Raw genomic sequence first — 22,501 nt, 5'->3', positions numbered from 1 at the left:
CACCTGGGGGGAGGCCTAGGAAAAATTTTTTTACGCTACCCCCGGACGACGGCCCCCCCTCCCCGGTAAATATCGTACAGTCCCTTAGTTTCCCGACTAACGTTAACATCAGATAAAAGACCATGTTGATTTGATTTACATCTGTATGGATGAGATTATGTGGGAATCCCAAAACTCATGCAAGCTTGCGAAAAAAAAAGTGTGGCAAAAAAAGTTGCCTTCATTTTGAAAATACGTATTTATTTTGCAACTTACAGCATATATTTACTCAAGCAGGTCTCCCATATATTCATCACATCAACATGATGATAAAATGTGTTTGTTCCTGCACTTTTTCTTTTTTTACTTTTAAAAACTTTTTGTATGATTACTACTATTCTTCATTTTTGAGGCGATCAGTAAATATTACATATACAGTTACATATCCAGTATACATCATACTGCACATGAACATGTTGTGGAATTTAATGAGCATATCGCATAACACATTCCTAAAAGTGATAAACTATATAACGTTCGTAGAACTTAGAAGTTTGACCATCGTGACATGATATTGGCCTGCAGGGTTTGGATGCAGATGTGTTTGAGGAGATCCTGAGTTACATCTACTCGGGAACCCTCCAGGTGTCCCTGGACAGTGTGCAGCACCTGTACCATGCAGCCGACCTCCTGCAGCTGGACTATGTGAGAGACACCTGCAGCAGCTACATGGTCAGGAATGTGGAGCGCTCCACCTGTGTGGACCTCTACAAGTTTGCTGATGTCTTCTCTGTGAAGATTGTCATGAAAGCTTGTCTGCAGTCGATTGCCAGGAACTTTACTGAGGTTTGTCTCCATTGGCGACTGTGTATCTTTGCTTGATAATGCCTTTTAGTAGAATTTGAGTTCTGTTATAACTGATGTTATTAAAGGGTCACAGTGGGAAAAGAGATTTTTTTTCAGCAGAACAAAGAGAAGAGTTTTGTGTTAAAGAGCAGGGATGAGGACCCTGGGTCCTCCACCAATAAAGAAACTATCCCCTGTACTCGAGGATCTAGTAGCTAAATTGACCCCGCACATCCTCCCAACATCATAAATGGATTATAAGCCACGGGGTGTCTGAACCCGACTGCCAGTGGAAACAATGGGAGCAGACGACAGACAGTGATTTGCATATTAACTGACGTTTGAAGTTTTGAAAAATGTTGTTTTTCAACAAAACATTGCCATACAAGGAATGACACAGACAGTTGCAGCAAACCTAAACACAATCCATGTAACATTTACTTGGCAGTCGTTATACACGATAAGGGCCTACAGTTTCCAATTTGAACAATTCCAGCTGAGATGATCCCCTGTCAAGCTTCCATGTTTGTTTCAAAAACTTATATCTGTAATCACAAATTGCATGTCTTATCCACAGCCAAACTAGATTTCTATTGATATGATAGTTGTATGTTAACAAATATACAATGTAGAAACATGTAGAAACACATTTGGCGGCTTCTTGCATTATATTAGAATCCAAGTCTGAAATGCTGAATAGATGAAGTCCCAGTTTACCAGGATTGGCATAGTACATGCCTGTGTAGTTATTAGTCTATATTCTTGTTGTTTAGTAAAATATTATATGTACTTTTCATGTACATATCCATGTCTCCACATAATGTTGAAGAGGTGTACTTGGTATACTATCTCAGCCTAGCTCTCCCCATGTGTTCACCACGGCTGCCAGTTGCAGAATGAGCTGTGAGAGTTTACAGTACCCGAATTTATTGGGTGGTTTTATAGTCCAACCTTCCTCTTTAAGGTACACATCTACATGTACAAGCCGAGACATCTGTGCTGTGCAATTCGAACTGAATTGCCCTGAGGAAGGTGACAGATAACCATTGAAACATGGGCTGAATTAAACAATTGGTTGCATAAAAAAAGAGCCTATTTATCCAGATCAAAACGGAACATTCTGTTCAAAGTTAATTTGTTACAATTTCTTTGAGTGGTGCCATACATGTACATGTAACATGTTACATGTTCTCTGTACCTCCACAGATTGCCTCCAGTGAGGAGTTCTGCAGCCTGAGTGTGGATCAGCTGACTGAGATCATCAGCCATGAAGAACTGGATGTTAAAGAGGAGACAGGAGTGTGGGAGGCTGTGGTGAGATGGGTGCAACACAACAAGGAGGACAGGTGGGCAGCAGTGTTCTATCAGGGCATAATGTAAATCACTTTATATTTGCAGTAGCAAAAGTTCGTAGTCTGAGAAAAATGGCCATGTTTGCAGAGGCAGCAGGTGCAGCAAAAGGAAAGCTGGCAGTACAGAAGTGACCACAAAAACTACCATGAAATTTGAATGTAGAAGTACCACGAAAAAATTGTGATTTACAGTATATTGTAGTTGTAACTTGAAATAAACACAAGAAGACACACTTCACTTCTTCTGTGACTGGGGTCCATTCCCAATTTCGTGGATTGATTTTTTCGTGAAAATTATGCTTTGTCTGTTAATTTCACTAAAGCTAAAAATGGTGGTTGAAGAAACAAACCTCGGTATCGAAAGGGATATCCCTAACAACCCAAATACAGTTATTTGGCTTCTGAATGATTATCCCCACAATTTATTTTGCTTCTGAAGTTCTGAGTGATTATCTTCTGCCAGGAAATACCATGGCAGAAGATGCACCCTCAAATGGAAAAGTGAAATAAACTGGGGTGTGCCCCTATAATTCATCAGAAAGATACACAATGTACCAGGAAACCAGCTGACTCCACCCTTACCCTGTACCCTACAGACTGCAGCACCTACCCAGTATCCTCCCTCACATCCGCTTCAACCTGCTGACTCCGTACAACATGGTGACCATCTTAGACCACCCCCTGGTCAGAGAGGATCCTGGGAGATCGGTCATCAGGAATGTGGTAAAGGATGCGTCCAACCAGAAGGGGAGGTTGGGGGCAGACACGCTGGAAATGGCTCTACTTTTCCCTGAAGGGTACAGGGCCTTTCCTTATTCATCAGCATTGTATTTTCCTGAATCCCCTCAAATCTGGAATGCTTTATTAAACCTGAACTGAGAGATTTGTGCATCGATATCGTTACTTTGGTCTTCCAGGTTAAGAATTGTTGTTTATTGTTAAATATTGAGTTGTTTTTAGTTATTTCTTAGGCCACACTAATTTAATTTCTTGGTTAACGGTTTTTCTAGAAAAATAATGGAGTGGGCGGCTGAAAAAAAAACAGGCCTAGGCATCCTATTATGATCCAAAATGGTACGACAGGAGCCATGAAGTCAACACACCAGGCTGGTTCAAAATTTAAACAATGAATTTTGAACTTTTAATGATACCATTGCATTGAAAGATGGAATAACTGTAACAACTAGGAAGAAAAGGACTGTTTTCAACTGTTCCGGGCAAAATATGAGCATTTTGCAGTTGATTCTGAATTTTTATTTTTATTTGCAAATCAGAAAAAAATGAAGCGGGCAAATCCGTTAACCAAGAAATTAAATTGGTGTGGCCTTAGTTATCATTTCATTGAGATGATAAGTAAGAAATAATTAAAAACATTGTATTTTTGCCTCACAGCTATCAATATGCTATGGGATAGGGTTGGTACTACATGTATATAAGAAAAGATACATTGACGTTGAAAATCCAGTTTTACTGATCTGAAATCATTTTGGGTGCTTTTAAATTTCTGTGATTCTGATTTCATGCTGGTATCCCTCTTCAGCATTGATATTTTGTGGAATCTAAGAACCAACATGGGTGACGTCTGTATTGGTACCTGTATAGCCAGTGAGTATAACCACCCTGTAGTGTAACACATCAGGCACATGGCGCACCGGTAGCTGGTTACTAGTATTACATTGAATGACTTAGCCTAGCCTACACCTACATTTTGTAACCTTTGCACATCTAACTCTAAACATTGCTTAAAGCTATCGAGTGATGATGTACTTGATGGCAGCTGTCATTGATTCGTTACATCTGCCTTTGCAGCTCAACTGAGATGCTGTGGATGAATCCAGGAGAAGATAAGTACATCAAGTGTCAGTATAACCTATATCCGCTTGCTGGCACTGTCACTCGTGATAACGACATCTACATCCTGGCTGAAGAGTCACACCGTAATTGTGTCCTGTTCAAGTACAACCATGTCCAGAACAACTGGAAACGGATGTCTAAAGTACCAAGGGTGGTAGGTAGTGACCGGCACAATGACTACCTTCTGGAAATCAATGGTGATCTTTTTTACCTTCTCGTGGTATCGTCAAAGTTGGTGTTGAAGGAATATGACCATCTCACAGACGAGTGGTATGACTGTTCAAGGCCTGAGCACGACGGGCGGTTGGCCTTTAACGCAGCAGTGTCCTGTAATGATCGCATCTACCTCTTCACACAGACAGAACTACATAGTTACGACCCAAGGGAAGACCAGTGGTGCAGGAAAGCTCCATCAGACTACATTTCTCAGGTCGATAATGCTGTTGCCATGGGTACAGAGATCTTCTGCACGAATGTGAACTTTGAGAAGACTTTGGTGTACGACACAGAGGCAGACAGCTGGTCAGAGCTTTCAGGGTGGCAGGACACAACTCACAGCATTGAAAACATCACTGTCTTTGTACTCAAGAACAAGCTGCATGCAGTGGTAGACAGCTTTAATGAAGAGATAGAAAATATCCTACTGGTGTTCGTGTATGACAGGGTTGAAGATGTCTGGAGTGAGTTGGATACCTTGCCTGCTAGGGATTGGGATATGTTTCGTCCTATGTTCCCTGTTGCTCGGATGTACCTTCCACATCTGAACGCCAGCCAGTAGGTACAGTAGGTACAGGTCTGGGCCTGAACATCTAGTAGACCTCAACAAAATTGAACACTTGAGGACACGATTTTTAACACGTAAAAGTTGTTAAGGTAACGTGTTACATGTACACAGTTCTACCAGCCATGTTCCAAATCCAGGGGCTCATGGAGAGTAACCAATGGTGTCCACATTTCAGTCCAACAAACCAGAGAATGTACATCTATTGGGACATTGTGGAGAGTCTTTGTAGTTTGGATTTAGATTCTGCAGACTACGAAGTTGATTTCCTTGTCAAAGTTGATCTTATAGTTGTTTCCATGGAACAAAGAGAAGGCACTGTGGTCACCAGGAAATAGTTGCCTCTCCAGAACTAAGGCCAAGAGAAAAAATGCTGTGTTTCTGGTTTCAGTCCTGAAAAAATAGGATCGACAGGAAGGGGATTTCTTTTATTTTTTTAAATATTTTTTAGAATTCGGCTAATGTTATCCAGCAAATAAAGTTTAAATAGTAAATAGTGCATAGGAACTGTCTCAAGGACCCATCCACCTGTTTGCTTGTGAACAAGTATTTTACCTGATTTACTGCAGAAAAATACGTTAAATGGCATTTCAAACTTAAAATTCAGATGTCATCAAAAATTTTATATCCTTACCAGCGGTTGGTAAACAATAAAGACTTGGGTCAGCAGCTTTTGCTTTGGTCAGTTGGGAAACTGGAAACAAAACATTATTTCCTACATGTTGACCTCAGCAGTCCTGTCATACAGTAGTTTAGTTTAGTACATTTTATGGATGACATCCTCAACAGACCCAATTCTTTATTTCCATAACATTACAGACATACAATATGGAATTATAATGTTGCCTGAATGGCATTGGTATTTTACATTATAAACCTTGTTAAGCAAGAAATTATACTAATACCTGATATTGTGGTAGCCTGGTTTTTCCGTAAACCCTGTTGTTACTTTTTCTTATTAAATCCTCAGAAAATGTATGTGACTTGATGAGATGTTGTTGACATACAGGCATCAATGTACTATATGCTGTATATATGTACTAAAATACATCAATCCCTCGCTTTTCCATGGGTGTACAGTTGTGTCAAACAAAGCGTCTAGTACGGTATTGCGGCCACAACTGCAATACTTAATACATGGAACTGATGGTGAGTTCAGCACCAAGGAGAGGTCCACACTTTAGTCTAGGCGTTTGGTGCAAAATATGGGTAGAATTGCTCAGTTTGTGATAAAAGCATGAGACTTGGCATGCTGAAGCATGAGTACCTAATTAACATTTTCAAGGGTGGAGCCATTGCAAAAAAGTGTCTTACTTAGCAACGGTTGCTAGGCAACTTGTTTTTCCAAGCAAACAGTATTATTACCTTCTAATTGTGCCTAAAAACCAAATATATTGTGCAAAAATGAGTTGTATTGCTGTATCTGACATCACTTTGTATGTTTAAGTCAATTTAAAACAAAACTTACCATAAAAGGCTGGTTTTGGGGGGAATTATAAGTCGAAAAGTGTATAAATTAGATTTCATAGGCTGCATATTTTCTCGTTACCTATGGGGCCTTGAAAAGCATATTTGATTGATAGAGCTGAACATTCTCAGAATGGTTTCTTACAAACTTTAAATTTCAAAAATCCATCAGTTCTATCAGGAGATATAAGTGTTTGAAGAAGAACACATCCACAGACTTAAATCAGTTGATTGGTTGCTATGGCCGTTGCTAGGGACGGCTTAATTTTTGGGCTGTGGTCTGTACATTTTGGCTTTTGTGCCACTATATTAAGGTCCAACGGCATGAAATTTGGCATGAGGATAGCTTGGTTTCATGTGCAATAATTGTGAATTTTATGTTTTAGATTCATGCCTGAAAAATTTTATGATTTAGCTTATTTTGGGTAAAAATAAGCAAAAATGTATATTATTGGCTTCTGTACAACTATATGACGGCCAAATAACCCAAGTTTCTGTATGGGGATAGCTTGGCACTATGCACTAAGATAGTGTGTTTCATGTTTTCGATGAAGACTTGAAAAATTCCATTATTTATCTTTTTTCATTACAAATAACAAAAAATGTATATAATTGGCTTCTGACCCACTGTACTATGGTCTCGTCAATTGAAATTGGACATACATGTAGATGGGGAGGGGGAGAGCTTTGGGGCACTTTTATTAGGTACAGGCATTCAGAATCCTATTATTAAGCTTATTTTAGATAAAATAGCCAAAATAAGAAAATGTTTCTTGTAGTGAAAATATACAAGAAAGAAATCTTTGAACATTCTCTTGCTCTTTTCTTATTTCTTCTTAATTTTTCTTGAAATTTCTTCATGTAAGGAAATTTGCCCACGAATTAAGAAAAACAAGAAAAATCATTTTTTGTAATGTAGCTTGTTTTGGGTTATTTCAAACGCTTCAAATATAAAATAATGCCGTAAATATACCAAGATATGGAAGTAAACGTCAATATCAATATCTGACAGATTTCCTCTCCTGAATATTTTTGGCGACGTCTCAGGGAGGAGCCTAATGGTACAGTATTGTGTGCAGTTTGCAAGAATTCTAGGAGTGGTACAGACATTTTGTCCACAGGAATGGAATGTCCACAGGCATGTCTCTGACCCACATCTATGCCCACATTCCTGAAAACCCTTGAGAAAACCTGTCTGCCCCGGATGGCCCTACTTTCTGTGACCCCAGGGCTCGTTCACTATATATACACTCAGGGGAGGAGTGCACTGTTTCTGTCTAGACTTAACAGGTACCAAGTCTTCCTCAAAATCATGAAATGATGGCAGTGCCATGCAAACAATAACCCTAACGGCAACAACCGTCGCCATGGCAATGGATGTTTTCATACCAGTCTTGTTGTTTTTGCCGCCACGACATTGCACTGAATGGTGGGGTGAAGTCTAGACACATGTATTACATGTGTAGATGTTGAAAATGTTTCCATTCACACACATTATTGCATTACTGTTGCATTCTAAAAGGTGTTTTGATACAAGTTGAGTTTTCCATGATTGTTTTAATGCATAGATACATATACATGTACAGTAATACATAATGCAGCAATAACAAAACTTTCTTCAAGTATTCCAATAGCAATAAAACAAGTTAGGAATACATTAGTAGTACATGCAATATAGGCAGCGCATACATATTTTTCAAATCAGATTGACAACAATAGGTTATGATAACAATTGTAAGTAGACCACCATTTGTTAAACAATGTAGAGCAGCTGTTAGTATCTACTCCACATACAAATAGCCCTTACAGGGACAAATTGTGTGTGTGTGTGGGGGGGGGGGGAAGGGGGGCATATACATGACATTGTGTACACATGTTGACCACTTCCAACAGCATGTGAGATTACAGACAGGTAGGGAAGCTATCTGTGATGAGTTACAGTATGATATGTGTAAAACTATGTACTCTGGCTTTTCGGAAACAGAAGAAGATGGCTAAACCTAATAGTATATAAGACTACACTTAATACAATCACTGGGTCAGTCTACTGAGGAAGACCAGAGTGACTGGTCGAAAGCTCTAGGTGACAGAATTTCTTCTTTGTGTTGGATCAAAAGTTTGAACTTTAAAACATCAACACAGTCTTGTTTCCCTGGTATTGTCTAACAGTTACACTCATCCTGATAAAGAATTTTGCCACTGCTACTGAGTACATAAGGCACTTGCTACACTCTACTCTCACTAGCAAAATGACCAAATTCAAGCAGCTAACTGTACAAACATAGTTGGGTACATGTGTTCTGTATGTCTGAAGCAAAGGGACATCTAGTCATTATAGAAGACGTTTTGAGTCCTCTAGGTGCTGTACTTCTATGCTGTAAAACTGGAATATGACAATGTCATCCATATTGTACATTGTATACATGTAGATCATTCTTCTTAAGGCCATACCAATTTAATTTGTTGTTTCTCAGATTCGCCCTGTCCATTTTTTTCTGATTTGCAAAAAAAAAAAAAAGATTTCAGGTTCTGAATCAACTACAAAATGCTCTATAAAAGACATATTTAGTCCTTTTCTTCCTAGCTGTTACTGTTTTTTTAATGTAAAATTAACAATGCAACTTCATTTCATTAAAAGTTCAAAATCTATTGTTTTAATTATAAACCAGCCTGGTATGTTCACTTCATGGCTCATATCGTAACATTTCTGGCCTTCTTGGGGTGCATTGGCCTGTTTTTTTTTAATTTTTATTTCGCCCTGTCGCTTCATATTTTTTTGGAAAAAATCTGAGAAGCAACAAATTAAATTGGTGTGGCCTAATATGGAGAAAAAAAGGGAGATCTACAAGTGTGAGTTACTCACTACATTTTGTACTATAAGGGATGTAGCATTGTACAGATGTACATGGAAACAAATACAGTATGAAATCTAGCAGCCGTTCATACATGTACACAAGAAAACCATGTCGGACAAGGCAGTAAGAATGACTGTACGTTGGTGCTTGAAGTGTAAGTCTTATATTATATACATGTATCAATGTCTACCAAAGTTCTTTCTGATGATTTTTAAATTATCAGAATGAACTTTGGTCCACACCACTTCAGATGTCATAACAAGGCCACACCAATTTAATTTCTCGGTAAACGGATTTTTCTAGAAAAATAATGGAGCAGGCAGGCGAAAAAAAGGCCTGGGCATCCTATTATGGCCCAAAATGGTACGTTAACTTAGGAGCTATGAAGTCAACACACCAGGCTGGTTCAAAATTTAAACAATGAATTTTGAACTTTTAATGATACCACTGCATTGAAAGATGGAATACCTGTAACAACTAGGAAGAAAAGGACTGTTTTCAACTGTTCAGGGCAAAATTCGAGCATTTTGCAGTAATTCTGAATTTTTTTTTGCAAATCAGAACAAAATGAAGCGGGCGAATCCGATAACCAAGAAATTAAATTGGTGTGGCCCAAGGTGACAACAGTTGGTGGCTTCTCATTTCACATTCCAAACAATTGTCAACAGAACGAATCTTCAGTTGTGATGAGTTTGTAGTGTGAGGTCATGGCAAAAACACCACAAATACATCAAGACTTACTATTATAGCTCAGACACTCAGTCAGTTCATACTAGATATTTGATATTCTATAAAAGTGCCATATGGGTGATTGTTATGATTTGATTGACATTCAACTAACAGATGAACCACATGTGCACACCAGTCATCTTGAATTTAGCAGCTGTTGAGGCCATGCCAATTTAATTTGTTGCTTCTCGGATTCGCCCTGTCCATTTTTTTCTGATTTGCAAAAAAAAAAAAAAATTTAGGTTCTAAATCAACTGCAAATACTCAATGAAAGACATATTTTGTCCCCAATGGTTGAAAAAAGTCCTTTTCTTCCAAGTTCTTAAGTTTTTCAATGTAACAATGCAATTTTGTTTCCTTAAAAGTTCAAAATCTATTGTTTTAATTATAAACCAGCCTGGTATTTCCAGCTATCATGGGGTGCCTTGGCCTGTTTTTTTATTTTTTTATTTATTTTTTTTCGCCTCGTCGCTCCTGATTTTTTCTGAAAAAAATACGAGAAACAATCAAATTGGTGTGGCCTGAGTCTGATTCACAGAAGTGGCATCCTGCTGATATATAATGTTCATGTACTAGTAACCTACATGTTGTTCATGATTTTTCCTGGCAAATTCATAGTTCTTTGTAATGAATTCAAAAGACATCATGTTGTCCAGATGTTATTTGCCAAGGCACTAGAATTGGTAACTGTGGGTTTCAGCTTGGTCCAGTACAAGTAGAGAGAACACCAGTAGAATGTGTTACATACATTTTGTAAGCACGTCGGCAGAACGTACTGCGCCTGCGCAGAACCTCAATTTTTAATGGTTTTCGTTGGATTTTTGGTCAACATTGCAGCAGAATTTTGCCTGTTGCAGATGACATTTTTTCCAACATAACATTTGGAAACTACAGACGGAGTGTCAACCTTATATGCGCGAATAAGACCTTATATAAGACATTCTGCAGAAGTGCTATGCACAATACATTACGAGTTTCGCGCAGGTGCAGTACGTTCTGATGACGTGCTCATTTTGTATGTACAGATTCAACTGCCGGTACAGTCTCTTTCTTTTGTGGCGACAAACATTTGATACACACATTTTAATTTCCACTTCTTTAATGATTTATTCATGCTACATACATCCTGTCATATTGTTAACACTGGTCATCTCAATTTAGGAAAGTCACTGGCCATTTGGAATGTCAAGTAAAAATTAACATTTTGCATTCAAGTTTCACATCAGTGTGCAGGTCTTGGTGTAAGGAGTATAGTGATATGAAAATTATTGTTCTGCAGTATTCATAACTTTAGATATCATTTATAGAAAATGCAAGCAGACCGACGGGTTTTTCAGCACCCCGATGGGGCTAACAGCTACCCCGTCAGGACCAAATCACAGGACCGTCAGTGTAAAGTACTCACCCCGTCGGTGTAAAGCACTCACCCCGTCGGGGTGACACTGTCATAATCACTAAACCCGACGGGGTAATGTCACCCCGTCGGTGTGACAGTTCTGGTCAAAGAAGTGCAAAATCCCAAAACAAAGCGCATGGAAGGCGTGAATTGATCAATCTATACACACCGTCGGGGCCAAGTTTACCCCTTCGGGGTGAGGTCCAACCCCGTCGGGGTGAGCTCAGACAGTCATCCAATCCAATTGATGTGCAAAAGCGACATTATCAGGACAAAGAAGAAGCATGGAGAGCACAATCCACACTCTTCTATTTGCCCCTTTCAGCCAAGTATAAGGGTCACAAAAAAGAAAGATTCCAGAGAGCTTACAAACACATACTCACTACTCCAAAGCTGATGTCTAATAGAATTTTACCATGATCAATATTGACTGAAGGAGGCCATATAAAATAATACTTAAATTTATTTCCTTCTATTTGTAACAATTGAGATCACACAGGTCTTGCAAATAAATTGATCAAGTTCCTCAATTGCTATTACACTGGCCACAATATTCAGGGATCAAAATTAACGGCTAATAGCAGCTGAAAACAGTCGGTCGTTCTTGTGAATATTGCCCACAAATTTTCATATGGTCATAATGGTGTCATTTAATGAGCAAAATGCCTTAGCTGGTCAAGAATGGGAGCAATCTCTGATAATTGTCACAAAAAAGGGAGGTTCACTCTTTTACCTCCTTTGTCTGAGTGGAAGGAGGCCCTTTGTTATTAAATGTCTGTCATTCAAAATACAGACTGCAAGCAGTGCAAATCAGGACTCACTATAATTCTTCTCAGATATTTAGAGGCATCATGATAAGAAATATGTTGTGAAACTAGGAAGTTGGAACATACATTTTGAACCCTCAAGGTACCACCAGGTGCAGAGTATTTTTGTGAGGATGTCATGAATGGTCTAACCAAGGAGCTTTATAAAGCTTGGTGTGACAATATTTAAACTTGCTGAGAAACTTCACTACCAAAAATGCTTTTTCTTGTTTTTCTTTCTTCTTTCTTGTACAAAGAAAATTTATCCCATAGCAAGAAAATTATTCTTTGAACAAGAAATTTAAGAATCCCTGTAGCAAGAAAATGCAAGAAACAAATGTGTTTCTTGATTTTTCTTGCTGTAGCAAGAAAACGATTCTGTCCACAAGAAAATATTTCTTGAACTAAGAGCTAACTGTTCTTGAAGCAAGAAAACCATTCTATACACAAGGGAAAAATTTCTTGTAGCAAGAAAAAAAGATTGTAAATCTTCTTAAAATTCTAAAAATTCTTAAGATTCTTGCTGGTGAGCATCATTGTAGAAATATTTTCTTCCTTTAGAAAAAGGAGAATAAAATTCTTTGTGTAAGAATCAACATACCAAATCTTTCAAGAATGTTTCTTGAATTTTCTTGAAAATCCCCCTGGCAAGAAAATACTTCTCAACATAAGAAAATAAGAAAAAAAATTTTTGGTAGTGTTAGACATTGTGTGTATTTTGTCCCATTGTTCTGCCTTGGTAGACAAGTTAATTGGCTGCATTGTTTACTTATTGAGACTGTTTACAGCGAAAGGAGCTTTCATCAACGTTAATGAATGCAGCCACTTTGTAGGTAGAAACACAAGCGGCCTACAAAATAGTCTACTGATCATGAGTACATCCTACAATCATATTTCATGGCCTGTTGGAGAAAGACTTGAATGATGTGTTTTTGTTTACTGTACTACTACTAAACAGTCAAAATGTACTTCAGAAGGGGAGAAATGGCACTTTGGGTGGGTGGGAACATTTTGTCGCATGGTCTGTTCCATTTGCTGTAGCATGGTAGAAAGACAAGGTTGTTACTATTGGCCTAAGAAGAGACCATCGGCTACCCAATAATGGTCACCCCGTTGGGCTTGAATGTTTACAGCCTTGTCACAGTAGGATCTGCTTGGAGATTATAGGTTGGTGGGTGTGATGTTTGAAAAAAAGTGATTTTGCCCTTCTCCGATAACTTTCTTTTCTACAGACCCTGGAGTATTTTCTACATTACAACTACAGCAATGATTATACAAATGTACTAGTATTTCTATGCAAGAAGGTATAAATTGAAATTTAGGACTATAGGAGGAAGGACACAATTGCTGTCCTTTCAAAGAGTTTGCCTCAGGTGTGCATTTCCAACTTCACGTTGAGGTGCCAATTGCCCCCAATTTACATAATGTGCACTGGCTTGGGTTGGCTTGAGACCTTTGTTTTTGTTCAGAGGACTGTGGTGACTGGAAATGAAGTACTTAGCTCCAAGCAGATCCTAAGGTGGCAAAAAGACAGTATGAAATTGGCCAGGATCCATGGACAGAGAGGGTCCAATTTTCCTTGGGTTGGAGCAAGGAGAACCTCCTTGGTGTATAATGTCCTTGGTTGCAGATAAGAAATGAAGGACAGTATCCTGACCAAGAAGGTTTATTGCAAGTCAGATATCCAGCTGTTATTAGATTGTGCCCGGTCAGTTTCAACCTGTCGACTCACCCAGAAAACAACTTTTGAGTGGGTTGATTTTGATTTTAGCAAATTTTCAAGGAAGAGGAATTTCAGTCGCAAAGCAATCAGAATCCCATGCATAGACTTTTGTGACAGTAGGGACTGAGGGTTCAAAAAGTGGGGGAAAATGTTAGCTTATTTAAGTCACTATATTTGCCCACTACATGCTCAACAGTTGTGCTGGGTATAGACCTCTCTGATGTGCCTGGTAAATGCAGCTACTTGTACATACCAGGATGCACACACATACAGCTAAGAATACACAGCTGGAAACCCCCTGCACACCCCAAATCCCCTTTCTGTAACAGAATATATTGCCTGTATTACACCCATGCCATATACAGCAAAGTATCCAATGCATGAAATTTATATACAACTTAGTACTGGTTTCCAAAACGTGGCTCATGCTAATAATTCAGTCATTAAAATCTTTAAAAAGTGGCTAGAATATTCCTTAGAATCTAGCCATGAACATGGTTAAAAAGTCGCTATTGTAAGCACTATTCACATGACATTAATCAAGTGAGACATGCCAAACAAATGGAAAAACCTGGAATTTGTTTATATTCAGACTCATTGTTTTGGTCCGTCCATGTTGGGGCAATTCTTGTGTTGGCGGGACATGTCTTTGACTGTGAAGTTGAAATATGAAATATTGGAAAAGTTTTTCCAGATTATTTCCAGTTTTGGCAACAAAATACTAGACTAAGTATATATAAATATGAGCCTAAAGACTAAGTAGATAAGCAAGAAGCCTAATACTAGTATTCACAACTTGAGCCTGCTTTCAAAGCAAGGAATTATACAATCCTCTATTTCTGTCCAACAGTACCCATTCGGTAATTATTCTGCTCCAGCTACAATTGTTATGCGGGTTAAAACTAGGTCAGCTATTGTTCTTGACATGCAAATGTCACTGTCCAATTATCAACTTGATACAAATTATCCTTTTTAAAGGGAGTATTGTTGGGTGACATGGTAGTGTCTCTGCAGCTTGTACTGGGTCACCCAGGAAAAGTCAGAAAGATAGCCGGCATGTGAAAACTAAAGAACATTGTAATTGTTAAAGACATACCAACACATTGACTATTTGGCCCTTCATCCAGTCAGATTTTCTGCTATCTGGCACCTAACATTGCACTTGGCCATGGGTTTATAGATACATGTAGTAGTATGTGTATTTTTGTTTGCTGCATTGACTGTTAGCACCAGTATGAAGTATAAAAAAATAATAGCAATGGTTTCTTAACAGATTTTATTATGATGCATACTTTTCAAAGTCTGAGTAAGTGCAAGCAAGATTTGTCTTCTTTGTCTGGTCCAGGTAATGTTTACTGCACCAGTGCAGGTATGCAGTGAAAAATATTTTGAGCCCTGGGGTATTCTGCTAATGATAGATGAGTTTATCCATGGAGTTTGAAAAGTTTTTATCAAAGTTTATTAAATTTTTAGCCATATCCAAACTCTATTCTTAGTCTTAGCCAGGTTAGAGGTCATAACCTCCTTGCTAGAATTCATCCTACAGTGAGCTAGGTATTGTTGGACAAAGACTAGATTTTTAACCTCCTTGTTAGGACCTACAGGATTGTACACGTCATGTACACATATATGGCACTCATGTGGAGCAGGTTGACTGGTGAATCATATCCATTCCTGCCATGTCAGATCTCCATGACTCATTGAAGACAATGTTCTTTCATAATCCTGGAAAATACAGTCTAGAAAAACTGCAGGAATACACACACAACTACAATAATGAAGTGATATAATAAACTGTGTATAAACCGCCATCAACCTAGAAGCAAGTTTAATGTTAATCTTTTAAACTTCATTGGGAAATTACTTTCAGTCTGGTCTGAAGGCTTAGGCCATTAGCCCAGCCTGTTCATCCTGACACACCGACGGGGCTGTTCAACACACCGACAGGGCTGTCCAACCCCGTCGGGGTAACCTTTGAGCCCAGACTTCTCATGAATTATCACACAAACTTGTTAATTACACTGGTGTGAAGATGTGAATTCTCATTAATTCAGTGTTTTTCATGGAGTGTTCATGAGGATAATTGGATGCGGTCTGGGTGCGGGGTGGGTTTCCACCCCGACGGGGTAGAGTTTACTCCCGACCGGGGTGGGCTGTTGATCCCGTCGGTGTGGCTTGTACACCGATGGGATTGCAATTTTTAAAGTGAAATATCTTGACAAATATGTATGTTTTGACCATAAAAAAATAACCTGGTACTGAGGATAACATGATCTTTCAAATGGTATGTAAAAATTTACTGTACCTGCAGAAATGGCAAAGTTGAAAATCAGGGATTTCAACATGGCCGTCTGCAAATTCGGAAAGTGACATTCCAAAATTGAAGTGACCAGTGTTTGTTGATTTCCTGACTTTTCCCAGTTTCAACCTTTCCTATTCTATCAGTCTCTTAAGGCCACACCAATTTAATTTCTTGGTTAATGGATTTTTCTAGTAAGAAAAATAATTGAGCGGGCGGGCGAAAAAAATAAAAACAGGCCTAGGCATCCTACATGTATTATCCCAAAATGATATGATTAGAGCCATGAAGTCAACACACCAGGCTGGTTCAACATTTAAACATTTAATGAAACCATGGCATTAAAAGATGGAATAACTGTAACAAATAGGAAGAAAAGGTACTGTTTTCAACTGTTCAGGGCAAAATACATGTGTATGAGCATTTTGCAGTTGATTCTGAACCAGAATTTTTTTTGCAAAAAATGAAGCGGGCGAATCCGTTAACCAAGAAATTAAATTGGTGTGGCCCAATGCTATTGTATGCATGCCTGAATGTACATTTGTACCATAGATGCTGCTGTCAGTTCAGAGAAAAGTCATATTGTACGTAGGCATGTTGTATGATAAATGTGACCAGGGCAGTACATGGCAAGACCACAATTGAAGCACTTACAGTGCATTGATATGCAGACAACAAATATTACACACACAAATAAAAATCTAAAAGCTTAAGTAGAAATAAAATATTCTAAATCTGTGTAATACATGATTTAATAATACAAATCATACAGCCAAACCTGCTATATCTTAATATATACAGATAAAATAGGATTGGTACAAATTGTACATGATAAGAATCAAAGATACTATTATTTTATTAAATAAAGCTGGACTGTATACATGTAGGTATACTAAAAAAACTCAATCTCTTCAATACGATTGCCATCATTTACCAACATATGACAAAAAATCTTTCTCTCAAAACTCACCACAATACTTGAGTATTGAAAAGTGTACCAAACTTTAAACTGTCATTGCTAATAACAGAACAATAAGATTCAGGAATGAATTAATTTCTGGACTAAAACATTCCATGCGATTGCTTGATAAGGGTAAGTCTATGAGGAAAAATTCTTGTACAGATCATGTATCAGAGATATCAACAATGAAGCAAAAACATTTCGCGAACTTGTCTTCACAAGTTAGGTCGCTAAAGGTTAGACATCCAGGTAATGAGATACATATTAACAAAACAGCTACTGGATAGATTTTGAAAACTGTCAGATATGTCAAGTAGCATTTACTACTTTTTGCCAGTAACTGATTTTCATAATTTTTTTAAATGAAGTGAATACAAATTTAGACAGTCCATAGGAAACAAAAAATAAGACAAAGTTAAGACAAGGTTGATGGTAATGAGTCAGCTAGCTCTAGTTGTGCTTTCCTACTGAGGTACATTCTTTCACATATTGCCTAACTCCTTGGTTGAACCAGTGTGGCTGGTGTTCTGGGATGTCTGTGGATTTGAGATTGACAGAGTGTCCCTGGCTGTGTTCTAGGTAGTGGAAAATTGCTGAGGAATTCAGATGTTGTTGTTAAGTCTGCAAAAATCTTTTGTACCTTTCTTTTTTTGGAATAGTCCACTTTTGCGTGGGAGGGAGATGGACTGAAATATGCTGTATTTGCTTCCAAGCAAATGTCGGCCTTTCTAGTGTACCTTTCTTTTTGTGGCTGACTGGTCTCTCCAATTATCAGCTTCAAGGAGGTTAAAAAAAGTAGTAGATCCTACTTGAAATATGGCAGTTTTTAAAATCTATCCAGTTGATGGAGTAACTTTTTTCTTGTGTCTTCACAAGTGTGCAACAACAGCCACAAACATCTAACAAATTCTAGCAGCTCTTTATAGTTACTGTTTCACAGCTTCATAACATCAAGTACATGAACAATCAAACAATAAAACTCCCTGCCGTCAGGCAACATCATCCTCAGGCAGCCTCCACATTCAACCACTTCACATGTTTCATGTTTCGGTTGAAATTCTTACATATTATGAATGTCCAGCAAAAAATTATCACATCACAGTGTTGCCTCAATATATGATAACAATATATTGCTACTTTTTAGAATGACTTTTTTTAAAGCAATTGTGTGATTTTATCCTGACTTGATCATCACCATCAAAGACTTTCAGGAGACATTGCAGCATATCAAAAAGTCCATATTACAATAAACAGGGATATGAAGAAGAATTGCAGCATTGTTCTTGGTACATGCACCATTGGTAGCACTATTCCTGTGGTCCTGGCACCATCTGCTGGGCTGATGACGTCATCTGCTGGGCTGATGGTACCATCTGCTGGGCTGATGACGCCATCTGCTGGGCTGATGACGCCATCTGCTGGGCTGATGACACCATCTGCTGGGCTGATGATGCCATCTGCTGAGCTGATGATGCCATCCGCTATCTGTTTCCCTCCTGGCGCATCTGCTGCTCCTTCCTGTCCAGTTTGCGGATGTTGTCCATGAGAACCTGGTTGGTTGGATCCAGTTTTAAGGCTGCCTGGTAATGTAGACGGGCCTCCTGGATATCTTCCTGGTAAGAAGAACAAACAAACCAAATATTATGTAATTCTTTCAGTGCTACATTCAGCAAAAAATATTTGCCCTTAGTGAAACTACTACTGACTCCTCAATTTTACTCTGTTGGTGTATCATATAACAAAGAAAACATCACCCTATTGTTTGGCGCACTGTAAGAGCTCTTCAACGTCAAAAAACCTGACCCAAAGTCAGGCGACAAAATCGACATCCTGGCAGCGGCAGCTGTTTCCACACTGATTTTGTGATGCTGGTGTTTTACATAGAACAGGTGGTTTGTCATGTTCAACTAGGAACAGTCCATTTTAGCATGAAAATTCATCTGAGTTGGTAAAATACATGAAGAAAATTAAACTGTCCTCCAACAGTCTATTGGGAAGGCTCCATTTCAGACTGGGGGGACTTGGCAATGGTTACTTTTGGGCAGAAGGAAATTTGGAATATTCTACTTTTGTACAGGGATGTACATGGAACAGTCCATTTTTGTTAGGGAGGGACATGGAGTGAAATATGCTTTATTTGCTTGTGAGCAAATGTTGGCCTTTTACAGGAAAAATTCAGTGTAGTATCTACATTAACATGACCATGTACCATATTTTGATACTAGCTGACTCTACAACATCCTACAACAATAACTGTGTACAGTACTGCCCCCCTCCCCACCTTGATATGTAGTAGTGCTCCCAGGTTCATGTGAGCAGATGCCAGGTTAGGGTACAGGCTGACTGCTGTCCTGTAACTCTCCAGGGCCTGGGAGATGTGGTTCAGGTCCTTGTGATGGTTGCCCAGCTCATAATGTAGCTCTGCAGTCTGTTTAGCCTCATAGTTGGGTGGTAGAAGTTCCAGCGCTTGTAATGCACTCTGTAGAGCCTACAGATATTGTACACAGAATCACAGTGAGCATGTAGGGTGGCAGACATCACAACTTCACATACAAAACTGACTTCTTACCTTTGCCAAGGTTATCTTTTTAGTAGTGTTGTCCGTTTCTTTGTATCCTTGTCTGTTAACAGCATAACTCAAGAAGCTTTGGCAAATTGGCAAATTGCTATAATTTTGTAGTGGTAACTGCTGGGAATTTCATACTTACCGCATGTGGAAGCTAAGTGATCTTAAAAAATTTATTCAAAACTAACACTTACTGAACTATGTGGGAATGTGCCAACCAAGCAACCAACTAAGAAAGCAACCAACCAACCAACAAGCAACAACCAACTAACCAAGCAAGTAAGTAAGCAACCAACCAACCAACCAACCAACCAACCACCAACAAAACCAACCATCCGACCGACCAAGCAAGCAAGCAAGCAACCAACCAATCAAACAAAATGTGCCTTTTACTCCTATTTTCTTCTACAAGCTGTCATATATTCAGAAGTACCAGACTGACTGTAACACTGCCCACCCACCTTCTGACTGGCTCCCATCATGCCATACAGGCTGGCCAGATGGCGATGAGCATCAAACATGTCCGGTCTCCTGTCCAGTACACCCAGCAGCAGGGACTCCGCCTTCACATGGTCTCCCAACCTTCCTACTACATGGGCCTGGGGCAAGCAAGCATAGACATGTCTGCATTTCACATGTTGGCTCACACATGACATCTTTACATGCCTATCTGGGTCTATATAACAGAGATGTATAACGGTCTTAGTACATAGTGAGCAACAGTTTCATGGATGTCTGTGTCTAGAGAGATTGTCTTACATTTATGTCATAACACATGCGTACATAGTGAGTAACAGTTTCATGTCTGTGTCTAGAGAGATGTACTTACATAGTGAGTAACAGTTTCGTGTCTATCTGGATCTAGAGAGAGAACCTCTTCATACACATTCTTGGCGTCCATGATTCGGCCAGTGTTGTAGTACATCGCTGCCAGCAGCTCAAGAGTACCAGCCTCCTTCTTTAAGGATATAGCCCTGAGAGGAGAAGAAGTGTCTTATTGATTCAGTTCTTTCCATTCTGTCATTTAAAGATGGAATGAGAGAGAGAAAACAGTTTGAGTTTTGACATAATGATACATTTTACATCTGTATCCGTATAGCCAGTATAGCCACCCTTCGGAGAAACACACAAGCTTCGCAGGCACACGGAGTGGCGGCAGCTGGCTATATTACACCGAACGACATAAAAAGACTATTAAAACCCTAGTATGTCCAGGGCAAAATATACAAAAGCAGAAGTTTTGCTTCAGTACCAAGGACAGCTGCCAGTCTTCCTATACACAAACCAAATATCACGATAAGCCATCTAGGCCCAGTCTTAACTTTTTGAGTTCTGCTTGTTAAGTACAATAATTCTACGACAACTGTAAGTTCAGAGAATTGATGCATGTCTAGATGGCCCCAGAAAGTTACAATGTGATGGTCTATGCTATAGGACTGGCTCCATTTAAGCCTCGGTCACAACCCCCCATACATGCTTTTTGTCTGTAGCTTTTATTGGGGGGCCACGTCTGCTACATTTTTCTGAAAACGTGGGGAAGGAGTGGCGTCTACGCATGTCACTCGCACGATTGCGCAAGGTGTAAGAGTGTGGTCTGCACGCCACGTCTGGCCGTGAGCGGTTGCGTGCATCGTTCGTTGCGCAAGTGGTAAGTGAGTTGTACGTGCTTACAACGTACGATCTCTGTGCGATTGCAACTTTACCGTAAGGAGGCCATACTCACACGTGCGTCTTACGTACGGTACGTACGGGGCACGCGCGTCGCCCGTACTCGCCCGTACGGGTGGTGAATCCGCAAATCGTGCGTAGAAAAAGTTTTACATGCACTTAAAGTTCTACGGTGTGTCTGCGTGCTCCCAAATCCGTACAATTCCGTACGGTCTATGCTATAGACTGGCTCCATTACCACACTGACCTGAGGAACAAGCCCTCTGCCTCCCGAGTCCTGTCCAGCGAGCGCAGGAGCCGGGCTTTATTCACCATGGCAACGGTGTGAGTGGGGTCAAAGGTCAGGGCCTGGTCGTAATGAGACAGGGCCTCAGTAGTTTGACCTGCGGTGAAAAATCAAGACATCATCAAAATTAATATCAGTGTTTTAGGAAGGATATTGGGATTTTCTCATTATGTTTACCGAAGTAAAACATTGTTTTTGCTCAATTTCTTCCTCTTCTTCCTCTTCTCCAAACAGTGACCTATGACCTTACCAATGACATAATTTGTTGATGTCTGTCACCATGGTGACTGGTGTTGGGTTACATAATGTTGCAATTTCATGGTCTACTCTGCTCATGTCACCATATACTAGTTACTGTACTAGTAGTACATGTATGTGAATGTGTTTGAGTAAGAATTAACAGAGCAGATCATGTCCGAAGGTAAACATTATGCATTTGGTTTGCAAATGTTACTTCTCTAGTATTGCTTAGTGCATTTATGTCTCTCTACATGTATCAGACACCTTCCTCATTCCGAGGGATTAAAGAGGCCATCTACATCAGGGCATTACAACCATCCCTCGACAGAGAGGGGGGGCACCACAGACTTTCTGCAACCTATGATCCACTGCTCACGGAGTCACGTGTGTTTTATTTTCGTGACGTCATGGAAGCGGTGGATTGCTCATTCCTTGACAAAGACTGGAGTTGTACAGTCAGTCAAAAATTTGGGTGAGTCCAATTTCTTGTGTTGGAAATTACAGTTTAAAATTGCTTCATAATGATTTCTGCCAACACAGATGAACTTTCAAGATAACATCTGTCCATATATATTAATATCACCAGGGTCCATAATATCGCCACCTTGAGAAATAGTGTTGCTTAAAGATATTTTTACTGCAACATACCCTAGGTATATACATTTGATGTGTGAAGGAGTGCATACCAAAAGT

At 39.3% G+C, this 22,501-nt stretch overlaps 2 protein-coding genes across 2 annotated transcripts in view; one reads left to right on the top strand and one right to left on the bottom strand.

Moving 5' to 3' along the window:
* LOC109475943 (kelch repeat and BTB domain-containing protein 2-like) overlaps nucleotides 1–5,427 on the top strand; it is a 5,893-nt gene extending 466 nt beyond the window's left edge. The window contains exons 2-5 of the mRNA XM_019776753.1: nucleotides 565–825; nucleotides 2,032–2,171; nucleotides 2,774–2,974; nucleotides 3,987–5,427. Coding sequence (XP_019632312.1) covers nucleotides 565–825; nucleotides 2,032–2,171; nucleotides 2,774–2,974; nucleotides 3,987–4,809 — 1,425 coding nt within the window. The 3' untranslated portion in view covers nucleotides 4,810–5,427. The remainder of the gene's footprint in view (nucleotides 1–564; nucleotides 826–2,031; nucleotides 2,172–2,773; nucleotides 2,975–3,986) is intronic.
* An 11,132-nt stretch (nucleotides 5,428–16,559) lies between these two features.
* Nucleotides 16,560–22,501, bottom strand: part of LOC109475942 (transmembrane and TPR repeat-containing protein 1-like) — an 11,979-nt gene continuing 6,037 nt past the window's right edge. Inside the window, exons 7-11 of the mRNA XM_019776752.1 lie at nucleotides 21,530–21,665; nucleotides 20,444–20,588; nucleotides 20,076–20,213; nucleotides 19,330–19,536; nucleotides 16,560–18,661 (exon numbers count right to left, since the gene is read on the bottom strand). Coding sequence (XP_019632311.1) covers nucleotides 18,530–18,661; nucleotides 19,330–19,536; nucleotides 20,076–20,213; nucleotides 20,444–20,588; nucleotides 21,530–21,665 — 758 coding nt within the window. The 3' untranslated portion in view covers nucleotides 16,560–18,529. The remainder of the gene's footprint in view (nucleotides 18,662–19,329; nucleotides 19,537–20,075; nucleotides 20,214–20,443; nucleotides 20,589–21,529; nucleotides 21,666–22,501) is intronic.

Source organism: Branchiostoma belcheri, unplaced genomic scaffold, assembly GCF_001625305.1.
Source record: "Branchiostoma belcheri isolate BF01 breed outbred unplaced genomic scaffold, Haploidv18h27 scaffold357, whole genome shotgun sequence".
Classification (NCBI taxonomy): domain Eukaryota; kingdom Metazoa; phylum Chordata; class Leptocardii; order Amphioxiformes; family Branchiostomatidae; genus Branchiostoma; species Branchiostoma belcheri.
The sequence above is the reverse complement of the archived record's forward strand: the minus strand, read 5'-3'. Positions and strand labels throughout refer to the sequence as shown.